Source organism: Mauremys mutica, chromosome 11 (genome assembly GCF_020497125.1).
Source record: "Mauremys mutica isolate MM-2020 ecotype Southern chromosome 11, ASM2049712v1, whole genome shotgun sequence".
NCBI lineage: Eukaryota > Metazoa > Chordata > Testudines > Geoemydidae > Mauremys > Mauremys mutica.
In genome coordinates, this window is record NC_059082.1 from 39,101,811 (window position 1) to 39,120,513 (window position 18,703).

At 45.7% G+C, this 18,703-nt stretch overlaps 2 protein-coding genes across 2 annotated transcripts in view; one reads left to right on the top strand and one right to left on the bottom strand.

Moving 5' to 3' along the window:
- The window catches only part of ARID3B (AT-rich interaction domain 3B), a 48,000-nt gene extending 36,192 nt beyond the window's left edge, over positions 1-11,808 (bottom strand). The window contains exons 1-2 of the mRNA XM_044980419.1: positions 11,681-11,808; positions 7,439-8,079 (exon numbers count right to left, since the gene is read on the bottom strand). Coding sequence (XP_044836354.1) covers positions 7,439-7,999 — 561 coding nt within the window. The 5' untranslated portion in view covers positions 8,000-8,079; positions 11,681-11,808. The remainder of the gene's footprint in view (positions 1-7,438; positions 8,080-11,680) is intronic.
- A 128-nt stretch (positions 11,809-11,936) lies between these two features.
- Positions 11,937-14,441, top strand: LOC123343783 (actin, cytoplasmic type 5). Its single transcript, XM_044979167.1, has 2 exons — positions 11,937-12,081; positions 12,716-14,441. The coding sequence occupies exon 2, from the start codon at positions 12,727-12,729 to the stop codon at positions 13,855-13,857; it is 1,131 nt and encodes a 376-aa protein (XP_044835102.1). The 5' UTR covers positions 11,937-12,081; positions 12,716-12,726; the 3' UTR covers positions 13,858-14,441.
- The last annotated feature ends 4,262 nt before the right edge of the window (positions 14,442-18,703 follow it).

An 18,703-nucleotide genomic window follows, 5' to 3' on the forward strand; every position in this document is an offset into this window, starting at 1 on the left:
AGTTACCGATTGGGAAATCACAAACAAGAATTCACCTGACATTTCTGACATCTGAAAAAAACTAAGAACCCCCCTACAGCTTGGCTCAGCTCTCTGACATTATGTATCAGTAGAAGAAAGGCAGAGAATTCTGTAAATAGTTCCTGCCCTGAGAAAAAACTTTCAGCCTGCAGGCTGTCCCTAGAAGCTGCCTGCCCCATTCCCCTTGCCCCCATCCCCAAACACACCTCTGAAGCTCATCAGCTATCAAAATGTTCTGCTCCTCCCCAGAGAGGATAGGCCTGACTTTAGAAGCAATTAGAGCATGGGCTATTTTAGGATTACTTCCTAACCACCTGGAATATCTTATTAAAGCAGAGCTCAGATGTCAAAAGCAGTTTCAGTTACCACCTACAAAAGCCAGAGTTAACTCTTTCCTCAAAAATAAGTTACTGGAATAGGTCACTGACAATTACAAACAACTTGTTTTTCATTCCAGCCTCTTCAAGCCCCAAACCTCCAAATTATTCACCTAAAAACTCCCATGATTGAGCTGTTTAGAACTCAAGAGTACTAATATTCCAACCCTCTGGACAGCAGCCAGAGTCTTAATTTTCCCCAAGAACCAAAATCCTGTGTCCAACTCAAAGGGTCCAGGACCTAAAGGTTCACCACTAAAAGTCAAAACATCTGCATCTCAGGCATGAGACTCGCCTCATGGAAAAACTCTCAAAGCTTTAATATACCTTTGTTATTTAAATATTTTAACGAGACTCAGCTGAGGTCTGATAAGGTTTATGAGACTATGATGTCGGACTTAAATCCCATTGTGTATTAAAGTTGAAGTTTAGTATTCACACAAAGTAAGGAGGCATTAGCACATTGGCTTGGAGCCTCACCTGCCAATGTACCTCAAACTTGATCTGCTTCGTCCATCACTACTATTTCAGTCCTAGTGTTTCTAGACAGACTTCAAACATTATGGTGGTTTCCCAGTGACAAATATCTATCTAGACACTAAGCTAAATGTTACTGTGAAAAACCCTTTTCTATCCTATCTCACTAGGTTAACAGCAAACACTGAGTTAATGGGAAATGTACAAAGGGGTGATTTCAGGATTATCAGAGAATCAACAGAAATTCCTCTTGTGGGTGGGGCTGAGCCCTAGGAAGTGAAACAGATGCCAGTATAAAGAAAACTGTTGTACTACAAAACACAGATAAGATCAGGATTACTGCCCTGAGCTGCAAACTTTCAGGCACTGTAAGAACCAAGTTATAATTATTACATACACACCTTCCGTTGTCTGGTAAAACTTTGTAGGAGCTGAAAAATCCTGTCCACTCTTACTAGCAAGACAGCACAATTCAACATCTATGGCTTTGAAGGTACTTCTTATTCTAGTGATCTCAAGATTAAGTGGAGGAAATAAAAAAGGACTGAAGTGCATGAATTCGGAATTAGACAGTTACACCTTTTAATAAAGATTCCTTTACAACTCTCTCCCAGCTGTGCAGCTGCTGTAATTGCCTGTGGTTTCCTGGCACAGGAAACCAATGGAAGACAAGAACTCTATAGTATTGGGGTACTGCTGAATTGGGCCCTTGAAAAAAAGTAAACCAAAGACTGGGCGATGCAATTTCACAATGCTGATTGTATTTAATTTTCAAAGAAATCTGTGCTTTGTTGTGTGGCTGGGGAGAAGAGATTTGCACTGGCATACAGCATAGCCATTCCCCATATTCACCTTGAAGGTACCCAAGCCCTTCCCAGCCAGGATCACCTAGGCCAGTGTTTCCCAAACTTGGGACGCCGCTTGTGTAGGGAAAGCCCCTGGTGGGCTGGGCCGGTTTGTTTACCTGCCCCGTCCACAGGTCCAGCCGATCGCAGCTCCCACTGGCCACGGTTTGCTGCTCCAGGCCAATGGGAGCTGCTCGAAGCGGCGCAGGCCAATGGACGTACTGTACGCCGCTTCCAGCGGCTCCCATTGGCCTGGAGCAGCGAACCGGCCAGTGGAAGCCACAATCGGCCGCACCTGCAGATGGGGCAGGTAAACAAACTGGCCCGGCCCGCCAGGGGCTTTCCCTACACAAGCAGCATCCCAAGTTTGGGAAACACTGATCTAAGCTATGTCTACACTACCGCGGTAAGTCGACCTGCACTACGCAACTCTAGCTACATTATTCACATAGCTGGAGTTGATGTATCTTAGGTCGAGTTACTGGGGGGGGGGGGGTGTCGAGGGAAGAAACTCCCATCAACTTACCTTACTCGTCTCATCGGGGGTAGAGTACAGGGCTTGACTGGAGAGCGATCTGCTGTTGATTTGGCAAGTCTTCACTAGACCCGCTAAATTGACTGCCGGTGGATCAATCTCAAAGCATCGATCCCAGCTGTAGCGTAGATGTACCCCTAGTCTAACTAGTACACCTGTAAAGCAGCACTGGAACAACAAGCTACAGGCATTGTTAAAGGCAAACACTTGAGCCAAATTTGGAATTTATAATCCCATGCAGATGGAGTTGCATGGGATATAAACCAGCACCAAATCTGCTCCCTGGAAATTGGATCAGAGCATTCCAATTAAAAAATTAAACCCTTTTGCCTTACAGCTCAAAGATAACAGGGCCAATAGAACCATGAAGACCAAGACACACTGACTTCTCCTAGATAATTTTAAAAGGATATCTGGAGCCAGAAATTCAAGATCAGGTGAGCACAACTGTATACAAATTAATTTATGCATGAAATTATGCTTGTATATTGGGATATCATTTTGTTATCTAACAGGCCACCAACATGCACAAACACCTTATTTTGTGCATGAACATCAAATATGTGCATGCAATTGTACACACCCAATCTTGAAAACCTGGCCACAGAGTAAATTTCAATTATTTTTCTGTCTCTCTCTACTGTATAATTTGGGACATTTAACAAAAATAGCATCTTTGTTTCTGAGACGTTTATCTGCTCTGGCTGCTTATTTCCCATTTTAAGTTACAACTTCAATGGTGACCTCAGCTGTGGTGCAACATCAGTCATCTGCACAGCTAAGAGAGGATAAGGAATTCAAATGGGGAATAAATGAATTCAAAGAAGGAAAAGCAGGTACATTCTTAAGAATCAAATAATTTGTTTTCATGCAAGAGTTCTTTGCAATAAAGAGGAACTAAATGAGCATGTGATACACACAGTTGCTAGTAGAGAAAATTGTTTTCCATTACATGACATCTTTTTAAAGGTGACCCACAAGTGGAATTAGAAATCCATATTAAGAAGTGTGCACTGAGTGCTCCAAATAAGGTGCAGGGCATTTAGCATGTAAAACAATTCATTTGTTCCCATGATTTCTGATCCCTTTAGATTACCAGGTATCCCCTCTGAATAGTACCCCAGCATCGATTATATTTAAAGCAACACAGCACCCATTGAACTTCTGCCACCCTTTCCCAGAGCCGGTTTATAGTGATCACTCTAAGTGGGCTTCTCTTTGCAAACACATAATATCTTTCTAAAAGTTTAGGTCAAGATTTTGAAAAGTTACTAGTGGTTTTGGGTATACAACCTGAGACACCTGATTTTTTAGAAGTACTGAGCAGCAACCCTCTGAAAATCAGGCCCTTTTAAAGTGTTTTAAAGTGTTATGAGGCACCCAAGGTCAGTAGGCACTTGAAAATCCTGGCCTTATTATTTATAGCCCATGAAAGGATACAAGTACTAATGTATACACTTGGATATCTACAATCAAAGTGGCATAGCAGTGGTATAGCGTGCTGCTGAGCATACCAGCCTGAGTTCGAAGAGGATTCTCTGGGACCTGAACTGGAAAGGCAGCAGCAGAACTAAACTGGCTATAATCTGCTCAGCAGTGAGGCTCTTTCCAGTAACCAAAGAAACTGCCAAGCTATGCTTAAAATTAGACAAACTCTCACCCAACCGTCTGCTAAAAGCAACATTTTCACCCGCAGAATTAAAATCTCATTTCTCTTCAGATGAAGACGGGCAGCCCACATCTCCCTTTCTATAGGAGCCGTGGGAAACCTCGGCTGTCGGAGAGCTGATGTCTTTACACAGGATTTGAGTAGTGCTAGAAGAGACTGAGCCTACCGCATCCCTCCGCCCTTCTTTCGGAACAGCAACCCCTTGACAAGCAGCTAACACTCCCTCCTTGTTTTGTGCTGACAGGATTCCCACTGCCCATGTCAGAAGCTGAGCCAGCTCTTTTGTCTGCTGGCTTGTTATACAATTATTTACTTGGCTGTCCAAAGCTGAGTAAGTCTCTAAAAGTAGCCAGACATCTATGCTGGTATTCGTCTTTCTACTGCCCTAGTAATAGGTCCCTTCCAGAGGATCTCAGTCTTATGCTATGAAGTCAAAAACATTTCAGAAGACCCCATTTTAAAAAGAAAATAACTATCAAAAGAAGAAATACAAATGACTTTCCACTCCATAATTAATGGCAAAAACTAGCTAAATATAACCTACAAATATCATGAGATTGTCATAAAGTTTACCCCCAAAATCTGATCTAGCCTAAAATGGTCATATCCTGCTGGTGAATGTCCCTCCAGGCTCAACATCTGTACAGTATTAAAACTGAAGATAACATTTTCAAGATGCACATAAGTGACTTTTGTGCCTAAGTACCATTGACAGTCAATGTGAGTTAGGCACTTCTGAAAATTGTACCCATTATCTACTACTTCGTTGTTCAGTTAAAAATACCACTGCTAAAATCTGTACACACTTTAAAAACATTTGGGCTCTACAACCTAAAAAAATGTTATCCTTGCTTGCTGCAGTCACAGCATCATTTAATCAGCTCCTCTTCCCAATGTTGTGCCAACATCACTAATGACACTGGTGCATAAACAAGCAAGCACAACAAATGAGCTTGAACTTACATCTTCAAAAATAGAGTGTGGAGAAAGACATTTGTAAATGGTAGAGGATGAAATGATGATGTATTTAATATTCTGAAGCTTCTAAAAAGGGCAACACAAATCATTTTAAAAGCTACATATTATTTAAATATAAAGACAGATACATGTGTTTTTAAGGTATTTTACCTCACCAGGAAACCAAAAAAATCATTTAAATAGCAGAAGAAAAATGTCTGCCTGCTCTTTCTTGCATTCAGAAATCACCACACAAGCTTGATCCCATTTCATCTGAAGCCAGTGGTAAAACTACCAGTACCTTAAGTGTGACTAGCATGAGACAGAACCTATCATCTTGCAGTTAAATTGTCACTCTCCTACATGGAGACTCCAACTGAGGGCACAAACAATCAACCTTTGATACTTACCCTACCCAAAGCGAGCATGATTCGCTGGCAGTATTTTACACAACCACAGTGATTTTCATCTGTGCATGTCAAAGTGCTTTACAAACACTGGGCCACATTCACGCATGCAGCAGAGATCCATGCAACACTACAGTCAGGAAGGCCACAGAGGTGGGGAGTAAAGTTAGTTGTAAACCCCTTTTTACACTTCCTGGATTCTAGAACAAACTTGGCAGGTCCAAAACTACGTGAGGTTGCAACAGACCCTAAAGGGTCACATGGCAGCTGAGGACAGCTGAAGTACAACAGCAATGAGAGCTTTTAAGCATGTAAGCCAGGGTGGAGCTGTAACAATATCACTATGCCACCTGGAGAATCTTATGCCAGAGGTATTACCTGAGCACCAGAGCCGGCAAGTTGGTAGCCCTTATGGTTTGTCAGAGTGGCATAAAGGGGCTGCTGTGGGGCTGTGAATCAAGCCTATTAACTTACAAAGCTCCATAATTTCTTGCAAGATACAAAAGTATTATACTGAAGCACAAAGAAAGTCAGGAGCCAAAACAGTCTTCTGAGTCAACATGGAAATACAAGCCTATACCTCAACATGATCAGCAGCTACTACAAAGGAGCCTACAATTCCAGGTTTCCATTTTTTAAGGCCGCTACAATGTGCCACCAAGGAGCCTTGCTGTGCTGTCAGCTCCCTGACTGCTATGTCGTATCAAGAGACTGGAAAAAGGGAACTAGTCTTCCCTTCAACCACTATACTCCAGTTTAGAAAGCACAGCAAGTTCTGAAGCAATTTCTCCAAAGACCTCGTCACCTGAATGACATACCCACCTAGTTTCCTGAGACCAGTCTGAATAATTCCTCACTCAAATTAGCCACTCTTGAGCAACAAGCACTTTGGAGTATCAGCTGGCAGGCTGCCAAATCCTACAGTTGTTTAGTCAGTCCGCTCACCAGCATGGAGAGTCCAGAATCCCATTTACCACTGACCTGGCAACTTTCACAGAATCCTGCCAAGTGCATCAACATGGAAGCTAGCGAATCAGGATATGAGCTTGATGCAGGAATTACTGGGTGATATTCCATGAGCTGTGTCATGTTATGCTGGTCAAATAAGAATCTTTCCCCACTGAAAAAATCTATGATGGTGTAAAGCAAAGCACTCTGGTCTCTGACCCACAGTATCTAGGGGACAGGCTTTGAACTGTCAGCGCTCATAGCAAACATTCAGAAGTCTATGATTCATCATAGGCCATCACTAAGGAGCTCTAATCTTCCCACTTATTCACAGGATTTCCAAGGGAGAAACTCTCTGTCTATAGAGAAAGACTTCCACAGCAGAGTTAATTCAACCCACCTTAACAGCACCTAATGGAACCCTTACCCAAGCTCACCCACACTATAGCTTGTAGCAAAGAGCAGCTAATCCAACCCCCACACCTAAACCTTAGAACCAATCTCAACCCACCGATGGGCTGTTCCTAACCTAACAGAGCTAATCTTAACTCTATAAAGCACACTAGCACTACACTAAAGAAATGCCCATTTATGATGAAGCACACAGTAAAGTGAAGAGCCCTTAGCTGTACTGGCATATAGCTTCAAGCACTGGTAATTATTGATTCAAACCCAATATTAACATCCTGCTGTAACTATTCAATAAGCAAGTCAATCACTTTCCATCCACTCATGAAATACAAAATGGCTGTGCTTCTCAGATGATCAGGAATGGGATATGAACTTTCTCCCCAAAAGGACACAGGTTCAAATTCTGGCCAACTTCATAGCAACTGGAAGTCTTTACTACCTGAGGGCTCACAGATGGTTAATGTGAAATAAATTAAGTCAGTTGCTAGCAGACAGGTGCCTATATCAAAATTAATCACAACAATTGGTACTAACTAGCCCCATGCTGACAGTCTCAGCAGAAAGGAGACAGAATGAATGAGCCAAAAAGACCAAACTCCTTTTTCACCTCTAGCAGTGACCCTTGTTGATCAGGGTTGACACATGTAGATAAGGGGCTTTAATTTACCTCTTCTATGTACAGTTAGAGAGCTGCACCCCCAGAGCTGTCAAATATAGCCCCTTTTACAAGTACTAAATTCACTTTTGAAAGAAAGAGCCTTTGTTCAGAGAGAAGAGATGTCAGAACTGACCTGCTTGAGCTGCTCATCCATTCTCCAGGTCTGCCGCCCAGATGGGGAACCAGAATATGATTGTTTAGTAGTGTCTTTACCCTGCTCCTCCTTTTCCTGCTGTCCCCGCTGAAGTCCCGGGGTTGGAAGAGGATTCGAAGTAGCAGCCACTCTTTGGTTGTGATGGGCAACTTTTTGAGAATGAAAATACTTCAAAGTAGAACAGGCATCTTTCCCAGTCATTTCAGTGTCCTCCTCAAGATCTCCATCTTCCAAACCCTCTTCCTCTTCATCCTCTTCTTCATCCTCTTCCGGTTCTGAGGTCACACTGCTCTGATCAAAAGCTCGGGTGGCCCCAATTACAGGTGGAACTTTGGCCAAAGGACCAAGTGCTTGGCTGCCCGAAGCCCTGCCAGATGTGGCTGCTAGAACAGCCTGCTGTGCTGCCAGCTGCTGAGTATAAAGCAGCTGGGCTTCTCTCATTTGCCTCTGCTGTCTCTCTCTGGAATCCATCTGCAGAGGACCTTGCTGCTGTTGCTGCTGCTGCTTCTGCAGCTGCTCAACAACAGCCTCTAGCTTCATCCCGCAGTTAGCATGGCTGTGAAAAGACAGCTTTTCTATCCAGCAGGGCTCAAGCCCCGACCTTCAGAGATCAATAGAACCTGAAAGATAGATAAATATTTGTATGAATATAACACACTTTCATCTTCTTCCCTGTCACAGGATAAGCAGGCTGCAAAGCCAGTCCTTCTTCCAGTTCAGGAGACCGTGAAATAGTAAACCTAGAGTTTCACAACCTCAGGCTCAAATTTGCACTTGATTTTCAATGTGTTTAATTGTATTTTCAAACTGAACACACGACAACATAACCTCAGTTTTATGAACTGCTTACCTGAAGTGTTTGCCCCCTGCCCTAAGAGCATATTCTTCACTGACCCCTCTCTCGCAAGTTTTACTAATTACCTTTAAAGTGTTCGATTTTAAATTTAGATTTCAATCTTACTCCATATACTACCTGAAGGAATTGCACATCATAATAATTGCACTAAGTGCATGCTTTTTAAGTAAATGTATTTATAATCCTGTATCAAATACTATTGTCTTTGTAGGTTATTTCATGCCTCATGATTTTAAAGAAGTTCCATATGCTCCCTGAGATCTTAGTAAAAACAGGGCTCTTTTAGCAGTTGTTACTCTTCTGAGTAATTTGGATGTCATGAAAGTAAAGATCAGCCTACCCCCAAATAGCTAGTCACTGGGAAACCTTTACCCCACCTTCTCCACACACAACTCTGCCAATGCACCTAACATCCCAAGCTGGGACACACACTGTTTTTCTAATTAGAGGATGCACAGGGCTTTGTTAGCACTCCATTTTGATCTACAACATCCTTTGCTCTTCCAGTTAGGCACCTCTTGAACAGAGACTAGCAGACCTGACTAGAACCAGGTATACAGTTGAGACATACTAGGCAAATCCTGGGAAGACAATTTTCAAAGGCTAAAGGAGAATGTGCATTTCCAGGCATTATGACAGAAATCAGAAATGTAAGTAGATCTAACTGCTAAGTAGCTGCCCTTCAAGACTTACCAGTAAATCAGAACACAGTCAATAAAGTACGAGAAACAAAGGAAAGGCAGCCAGCAAACAAACTAAGGAAATCCTCCTTCCACCCACATAACCAGCACTGTGGTATGCAATCTAACAAACACCAGGTCCTTAAAAAGGAAGATAGTTTGCTAATGCTCTATGGTTAAACACAAGAAAACCCATTTCTGTAGGCAAGTCAAATACACTAATTGACGCAATTTCCACACAGTTCCAAAATAGGAGAAAAGACCTCAAATGTCCCTAAATTCTCCTTAAAAGAGATTCAACAATATCTTCCGAAAACATAATACAATTGATTTTAAATTGTGCAAGTTACAATACCAGAGACATTTTTCTCAGCAAATCATTTCCTGTATTAAGCAACTATTGTCATAAATAAAATCATTCCAATGACAGGTCTACCAGCATTCTTAACTATCATACTTCAATATATCCTTTAGCTTAAAAGTGAAGCAACACACAGTTCGATTGTTAGTAACAATCATACATCATCTGGCATGCGATTAGGGCATCAGACACTCCTCAGGCACAATACACATTCTGGCATTGGTGTTATAATACATACACATCTCCCTTATACAATAATAATGAACTGGAATGTGGATTCTAACATTAAGCACAAGCCAGATTATTTATTACTGTGCCTAAGGCATGTGTATAAAACTCCCACAACACACCTTATTGTGTAGCGCTGCACCTGAGGCATGTTAGGGTGTCAACTATCATATCTCAAATGTAGCAATACACACCAGGGTGTGCAGTTAATACATGCCTCATGTGCAACACAATAAGAAGTGATTAGTATGTGATTAACTTCAGGAAAACACACCTCAGATGCAGAAACACAGCCCTGGTATGCGGTTCCAATGTGTCTCACACAGCTCTGATACAATAATGTATGAAAGGTTATACCAAGATTTATACATTTCTCCTGTATTAGACATGAATGTGAAACCCAAAGGGCTCCAGGGGAGTTGGATTAGATGACCTCCTGAGGTCTCTTCCAACCCTAATCTTCTATGCTTCCAGAACCAAAGATATAGTAACCACACCCTGATTAAGTGTCAATGTGATTGTAAAAAGATATTCAACATTTCTGAGTGTTTTAAGTAAATAAAGATACTTACAACAAAGAGTACAAGATCAGGATACAATTTTTTAAAAAATTCTCCATCTGGATTGCTATTACTACTTTAGATAATTAAAAATAGTTTTAACATCTGATTTTCTTTCAGTATTAGTATTTGCTTAACTTTTTGATTTACAACCAACTCTGGTCAGTGAAATTACTCAGTTTAACTTTCGCATTCTCGTGCAGTAACCCAACCTCATGTGGATTTCCATCCTGGAAGAGCAATTAAAGAAAAAGCCTTCCCATCTGAATTTTTAAACCTTCCTTCTTTGTTTTAACCAAACCTAATTATTGCAATTAAACCACACTGTGTGCTTCTGACAGCTTTGAGTGGGGCTATAAAAAGGACATTTTGAAACAGAAAAAACGCTTAAAAGTATACAATTCAAGCTCCTCTGAAAAGAAATGAGAGGCTTTAGAAAGTAGTAAACAAAACTGTGAATGCTCCCTGTATTTTCAGGCAGGCTCCACTATGGAATGTTCCTGCTCCCCCAAGTTTTTATTATCCCCTCTATATCTAGTTCTCACACCAGATCACTGTAACCTACTTCCCTAAACCAGCCCCCTAACTAACCACTTTCACCCATAACCTGTCACCCAACCAACTCCTCCCACCATAGTCACACCAATCAATCCTATAGTCTGTCCCTCAACCAAACCAAACCCCTCTCCCCAGTAAGCAACCACACAAATCCCACTAACCCAAAGCCAGTCATTCCAACCAACTCCACAACCTGCCCCAACCAACCCACTCCTCAACACTCATAACCCCGTCCTCACAGAGCCCCCCCACTAGCTCCCCCAGCCTCCCTATAACCAGTCACATATCCTGCCCCACAAAACCAACTGACAATTAGCCCCCCATAACCACCCCTTTCCCTCCCAACCTCTTCAAACCACCTCTAACTAACCCCCATAACCAACCCTTCTCCTCCAAACCAGCTTCTCCAAAACCTTCATAACTAGCCCTTCAACAACCCCATAGCCTGCCTTCACACCCAGCCCCCCTACCCCTACCTCTACCTCGCACCCAGCCCCCTCAGCCTGCCCTCTACCTTGCACCCAGCCTCCACCCCCACCTCGCACCCAGCCTCCCACCCCCACCTCGCACCCAGCCCCCCACCCCACCTCACACCCAGCCCCCACCCCCACCCCGCCCCAGCAGCCTGCCCTCGCACCCAGCTCCCACCCCTACCTCGCACCCAGCCCCCTCAGCCTGCCCTCTACCTCGCACCCAGCCCCAGCAGCCTGCCCTCGCACCCAGCTCCCACCCCTATCTCTACCTCGCACCCAGCCCCCTCAGCCTGCCCTCTACCTCTGCCTCGCACCCAGCCCCCGCAGCCTGCCCTCTGCCTCGCACCCAGCCCCCTCAGCCTGCCCTCTACCTCTGCCTCGCACCCAGCCCCCGCAGCCTGCCCTCTACCTCTGCCTCGCACCCAGCCCCCTCAGCCTGCCCTCTACCTCTGCCTCGCACCCAGCCCCCGCAGCCTGCACCCAGCGGGAGCAGAGGGGCCATTACCTCCTCAAGAGCGAGGGGAGCGGGTCGCTGCAGGCCCGCGCGCAGCCACTCGACTCTGACCGTCACCCCTCCCCCGCCCCCCTTAGCAAGACCGGAAACGGGGCTGGGAGGGGGCGGGGCGCATAGCGGAAGCTACGCCATTAGCCTCCCCTCCCCCCGCAGAGAGAACGCTGACCGGAAGTAGCTGTCAGGAGGCGGAATCAGGTAGCGGAAAGTGTTCGGCAAAGGAGAGGAACTGGGGCGAGTAGGCGGGCCGTTATCATCAGCAGCCAATGGGCGCGCCGAGCCGGGGCCGGGTTTCCGGTTCCGGTGGTGATAAAGCCGTGCTGGGCGCGGACGCTAGTGAGTGCTGCGGGGAAGGAGCTGAGCAGTGCCGGAGCGTGTGTGGGCAGCCGCTGCAGGTACCGGGGTGGCGGGGAAGGGGTGCAGCGGATCTCCGCTGTTGAGGTGGCTGGCTGGCTGTGCCCAGCCTTCTGGGTGCTATGGGCTGGGCGTGGCAAGCAGGGCCCGCCGCCCCCGTGGCACCTCTCCCCCCGACACGAAGCTGCAATCAGCCCAGCAAAATGGGCGCAAACCCCTCATGTAAACACGCTTAAACCACTTCGGTTATGGCGTAACCTGGTGCTACTCGTGGGGGGGGGCTGGGAATGAGCCTCGGGATTCCCAGACTCGCCCGGCACAGCCGTTGTCTGGAGTGCAAGGACTGCGCCAGTTTAACTAGCTCAGACTTAAACTCCCCTTCCTAGGCTGCTGCTAGTGCCTAGTGTACAATCACTTAACCTGGCTGAGTGCTTCTCTCTGTGCCTGGCCGGAAGTAGAGCCAGGTCATGTGAGCGGATGGGATCTCCCTCAGATAAGACATCCTTATGCACTCTCCCTATAAAGGCCTGCAGCCTTGCTCCCAGGCTCTCATGTTAGTTTCTAACCCCGGATCCTTGTCCTCTTGCCTCAGTGGTAATCTAAGTAGGGCTTATGGGGAGGGTAGTCAGATATTGACAAACCCTTGTTCTCTGTCCCCCTCACTGTTTATCTCAGATTAACTCAAAATGGCTGATGAAGAAATTGCCGCTCTCGTTGTTGATAATGGCTCTGGGATGTGCAAAGCTGGCTTTGCTGGGGATGATGCTCCTCGAGCTGTGTTTCCTTCCATCGTGGGACGCCCCAGGCACCAGGGTGTCATGGTGGGCATGGGGCAGAAAGACAGCTATGTGGGTGATGAGGCCCAGAGCAAGAGAGGTATCCTCACCCTGAAGTATCCCATTGAGCATGGCATTGTCACCAATTGGGATGATATGGAGAAGATCTGGCACCATACCTTCTACAATGAGCTGCGGGTTGCCCCTGAGGAGCACCCAGTCCTGCTCACTGAAGCCCCCCTGAATCCCAAGGCCAACCGAGAGAAGATGACACAGATCATGTTTGAGACCTTCAACACCCCAGCTATGTATGTGGCTATCCAGGCTGTGCTGTCTCTGTATGCCTCTGGGCGTACCACCGGTATCGTCATGGACTCTGGGGATGGGGTCACCCACACAGTGCCAATCTATGAGGGCTACGCCCTGCCCCATGCCATCCTGCGTCTGGACTTGGCTGGCCGTGACCTGACTGACTACCTCATGAAGATCCTGACGGAGAGAGGCTACAGCTTCACCACCACGGCCGAAAGGGAAATTGTGCGCGACATCAAGGAGAAGCTCTGCTACGTCGCCCTGGACTTCGAGCAGGAGATGGCCACGGCTGCTTCATCTTCCTCCCTGGAGAAGAGCTATGAGCTACCTGATGGCCAGGTGATCACTATCGGGAATGAAAGGTTCCGGTGCCCAGAGGCCATCTTCCAGCCCTCCTTCCTGGGGATGGAGTCCTGTGGCATTCACGAGACCACTTTCAACTCCATCATGAAGTGTGACGTAGATATCCGAAAGGACCTGTATGCTAATACAGTGCTGTCTGGTGGTACCACCATGTATCCTGGCATCGCTGACAGAATGCAGAAGGAGATCACGGCCCTGGCACCCAGCACAATGAAAATCAAGATCATTGCCCCACCGGAGCGTAAATATTCCGTCTGGATTGGTGGCTCCATCCTGGCTTCTCTCTCCACCTTCCAGCAGATGTGGATCAGCAAGCAGGAATATGATGAGTCTGGCCCATCCATTGTCCATCGTAAATGCTTCTAAAGAGGGTGTGCTCAGCCTCTGCTGATGGGGTTACACACAGTATAATTGTCAGGGCAAATGTATTTACCAAATTGCATAGTTACTTGTAAACTTTGCCCTTGAAAAGCCTTTCATGTTGGACCAATATTGTTTGATTTACTCACCTCCCCTTATGTTTAACTTGAGTATTCCTTTGATGTACTGTGTAGTAACTATACCCTGTGCATCTTAAGCTCTGTTACAGGTTGCACATGTGACCAAGGTTACAATTAACTGTATTAGTGAAGAGAGAGTGCTACCTGTTAGGCTTTAGTTTTCCTGTGGCTTACTAGTGACCCTTTACTCCCCCACCCCCCAGCTATAAATTCTCTGGGGCTGGAGACTAGACTAAGGGTGGTTGACTTTACAATGTAACTTTGATGTAATGGCATCTCAGAAGTAGATTTGTAACTAACCCTAAAGGTGATAACTGTAATGTCACTGACAGCTCCTTGTATAATGCAAACTAATAAACTTCTGTGGTTTAAAAAGTTGTCGTAATTGTATGCCAGGAATCACACATGGTCTGCCCTCCAGGCTGAGTAAGCCTAGTCATCTCACTTTTTTAATAAAACCATCATATATTGGCTAAATCATAATTCTAACTCTTGCATGCCAAATTGGTTATATACCGAAGGCTGATGCCTCAGTAGGAACAGTTGTGCTGGACATGTACTCTGCCACTCCAAAGTGGAGAGCACAATTCTTTAAATATTGAATTTGTGGTAATGTGGTATTGGAGCTATCATCATACTCAGTTTGTAGATGGGGGGAGTGGTTCCTTTTATGCATTGTTCTGACATTGAAAGACAAAGTGAGGGAGAAGGGGGAACAAAAGTTCTGATATCTTGATGCAAAGGAAGCTAACACTAACAAGTAGGGAGATATCTAAAAGCAAAACCAGTGTAATATAATGCAGTTAACTCACATTTCCTGTTTTTTTTTTTAGGAGTATAACTTTGCTGTTGTCTAAAGAATGCTTTCCTCTTAAGATTCCCTGTAGCTCAGTGTTTCTCAAACTGGGGCTGCTGCTTGTGTAGGGAAAGCCCCTGGTGGGCTGGGCTGGTTTGTTTACCTGCTGGGTCTGCAGGTTTGGCTCCCACTGACTGCAGTTCACTGATCCAGGCCCATGGGAGCTGCTGGAAGCAGTGCAGGCTGAGGGATGTACTGGCTGCTGCTTCCAGCAGCTCCCATTGGCCTGCAGTGGCAAACTGTGGCCAGTGGGAGCTGCGATTGGCCAGACCTGCAGATAGGGCAGGTAAACAAACCAGCCTGGCCTGCCAGGGGCTTTCCCTACACAAGTGGCAGCCCCAGTTTGAGAATCACTGCTATAGCCGAATGGCATTGCGGTGGAGTATTTTACTGCCTCCATTGTTGTCTAGCTGAAGATGGCTTTCTACAAGGTTAACACCAGCAAAACCATGCAAAGTTGCAGTAGTTGTCCTGCAAAGAGTAACTTGCAATGAAGGTATAGAATTTTCCCTGCATATAGTAAAATGAGACCTTAACCATGGTTCTAAAAACTACCACTTTGACCTTTTTTGGAGTTGTCGTGGGGTTGGGGAAGAGAAGATACTAGAACTTGCTGTTTCCTTCAAATTCTCAGTAGCCTACAATACATAGAAAAGTGAGAATTTCTAAACAGTCTAGCAGCTGCCCCTATACAAGTGATCAAGACTGACTCTTCAGTCTCCCTCGGTCCTCAATCATGCAGTTTTCTATTAAAATGGTCTTGTTCTGTGGGTGGGTAGGTAGGGGGAAAATACAGTCCTCAAACATCAAAATCTGAGAGCAGACCAACTGATTACCTCCCAGCTTCAGTCTGCCCCAAAATGACCTCACGTCTTGTTACCCCAACACAGTGCAAGCTAATTACACAATTTACTTGCTAGTTTAACCCCTGAGTTTCTTCCAGCAGTCCAGATTCCCAGCTTTCTCCCTTTTGTGTATGTGTGCGCCTCTTGGGTTGGCTTTCCCCATGGATACAATCAGTTCTACCTGAATTTCTAGCCCTCTTGGTTCCTTAGTCACTTCTCTTAACTAGCTCTTCCTCTTTCTCAGGGACTAGAGCCTTGGATGGGACCCCACTCCAACTAGGGTCAGCCTCCTACAATGCAGAAACCCAACCTAAAGTGCCACTTTGGACTATGGTGACTAAGTTTTTTAGGAGGTTTTGTAGTGTTGACAGCTGAAACCAGACTTACCAGCAGTTTCTCATTAACACATTTTAAAAGAGAGGAGGGTAGGGGATGAAATTCTTCCTTTTAGGTGGGACTCAACTGTTACCTGTTTTAATTACAATAAATAATACTCATTACTTCTAAACTGGGAGGGTGGCAAACTTGTTACACAAGCAAATATGCATTTAAGGAAGTGACATTTTAATGCCAGTGGTTTTAGAGACTTAACTTACTTGTGGGTCTTTTCTATTCTAAAGAGACCACTGAAAGATGACTACAAAAGCACACCATGGACAGAAATATTGTATTGCAATATTAGCTTGGACTGGAATCCTATGTGCTGGGTGCTATACAGACAGAAGAAACAGATGGTCCCTAGCCTCAGAGAGCTTGCAATCTAATCCAAATGTAACACTATACAATATCTGGATTTTTAATAAGGCTTTGGACACAGTCCTGCATGACATGCTCATAAGCAAACTAGGGAAATGTGGTCTACATGAAGTCACTATGGGGGCCGGGGGTGCAGCAAGGCTAGGCGGTAGTACTGCTGAAAAGGATCTGGAGATCAAAAATGAATATGACTCAATATAATGCAGCTAATGAAAAAGGCTAATGTCAGTCTGGGGTCTATGAACAGGAGTGTCATACATAAGAGATGGGGCAATTGTCCCACACTGGTGAGGCCTCAGCTGGAGTATTGTGTCCAATTCTGGGCACTGCACTCTAGGAAAGATGTAGACAAATTGGAGAGAGTCCTGAGGAGAGCAACAAAAATAAGAGTTTTAGAAAACCTGACATATAAGGAAATGTTGAAAAACTGGGCATGTTTAGTTTTGAGACTAGAAGACTGAGGGAGGACCTGATAATAGTCTTCAAATATGTTAAGAGCTGTTACAAAGAGGACTGGGATCAATTGTTCTCTGTGTCCACTGAAGATAGGACAAGAAGTAATTAGCTTAATCTGCAGCAAAGGGGATTTAGGTTAGATATTAGGAAAAACTTTCTGACTATAAGAGTATTTAAGCCCTAGAACAGACTTCCAAGGGAGATTGTGGAATTCCCATTGCTGGAGTTTTTTAAAAACAGGTTGGACAAACACCTGTCCGGGCTGGTCTAGGTTTACTTGGTCCTGCCTCAGCACCGGGGGACGGACTTGATGATTTCTTGAGCTCCCTTCCAGACTGATATTTCTGTGATTCTAATTTGACACAACATTCCCCTTTCCCTCATTCCCATGCTGAAGAACCCCGTGCGCCCCTCTGATGCTCCCTGCTGGGGTCTTACTTCCCCTACTGGAGACTTCTAGACATCACAGAGACTTCTAGAGACTCACCACCCAGCTGAGCATGACCCGCCTGCCAAATACAACCTGTCCCCATGTGACTTCCTCCTTGGAGACACCCACATGTCCTTCTCCATGGGACACCCTGTCCATCCCCCATTCCATGGGTGCCAGTACCTCCATGATCACAGGCCCAAAATGGCATCTGGCCAGCAGAGGTGTTTTGGGTCCTGGATGCCTCTAACGTTTCCCCTGTGGTGCCACGCAACCCTGCTGTCATAGGACAGATCACAGGCTGATGGGCACTATCCCTGGTGTCATGACCCAGCTATCTCCAAAGGTCACCGTCCTTCCTGGTCCTGAAGATGCCCTGCCTGCCTGACCCACTCCTCAGTACCCACTTGCATCCGAAGAAGTGGGTATTCACCCACGAAAGCTCATGCTGCAAAACGTCTGTTAGTCTATAAGGTGCCACAGGATTCTTTGCTGCTTTTACAGATCCAGACTAACACAGCTACCCCTCTGATCCTCAGTACCTACCACTCTCGGACTATGACCACTCAGCAGATTCATCACATTGTGCTGCCTTGCGGGAGATGGGTCAGAACCCAACCCCAGTCTCCCTCTTCCCAGGCTGGCAGGGGCTGCGTGCACCATTGGGCTAGAAGCCGAATGAAGCAAAGCCGTTGGCACAGGGGCAAAGCAGCCCTGCTTCCTGGCCTGTGCTGGATGTCAGCAAAACATGAGGAAACAAATGAAGTTGGGAAAGATTCCGTTTCATTCTCATTCATGATGCTGGAAGCAGAGCACTGCAGCCATTCTAACCTGGCCTCCTCCTCTGCCTGATCCTGTCCTCCACTGCATCCCTGCCCCATGGCAGGTACCTTCCCTAGTCCCCTCCCTTGCTCCATGGCAGGTACCATCCTCACACTACAGCTGGAGCTTGCATCAGCTCCAGCCTATGACAGGAACCTGCCCCCCAGCACCCACCCTCTGCAGGTAGCCATCCACAATCCCTGCTCCATGAGAGGTGAGTGCCTCTTAAATTCAGACCCACAGGAGTATCCTCCCCCAACACCCTCATCTAGCAACAGCGTTATAAGGAAGACAAAGGGCTCTGTCCTCCCCAATCCTCACTCTCAGTGGGTCTGTACCTCTTCATGACACCCCAGCTGTTTTTAAAACAAAAACTACCCTGCTTATAAGTTTGATCCACATCCTCAGTGGTATTTACACTTCTAACTTCCATTGATTTCAGTGGGAGTTAGGAGCCTAAATACCTTTGTGGACCTGGGTCTTTGCTACAGGCTGGCACAAGGGATGTTATTAATATGGTCAGTTTCACACTGTAGCCATATCCCTG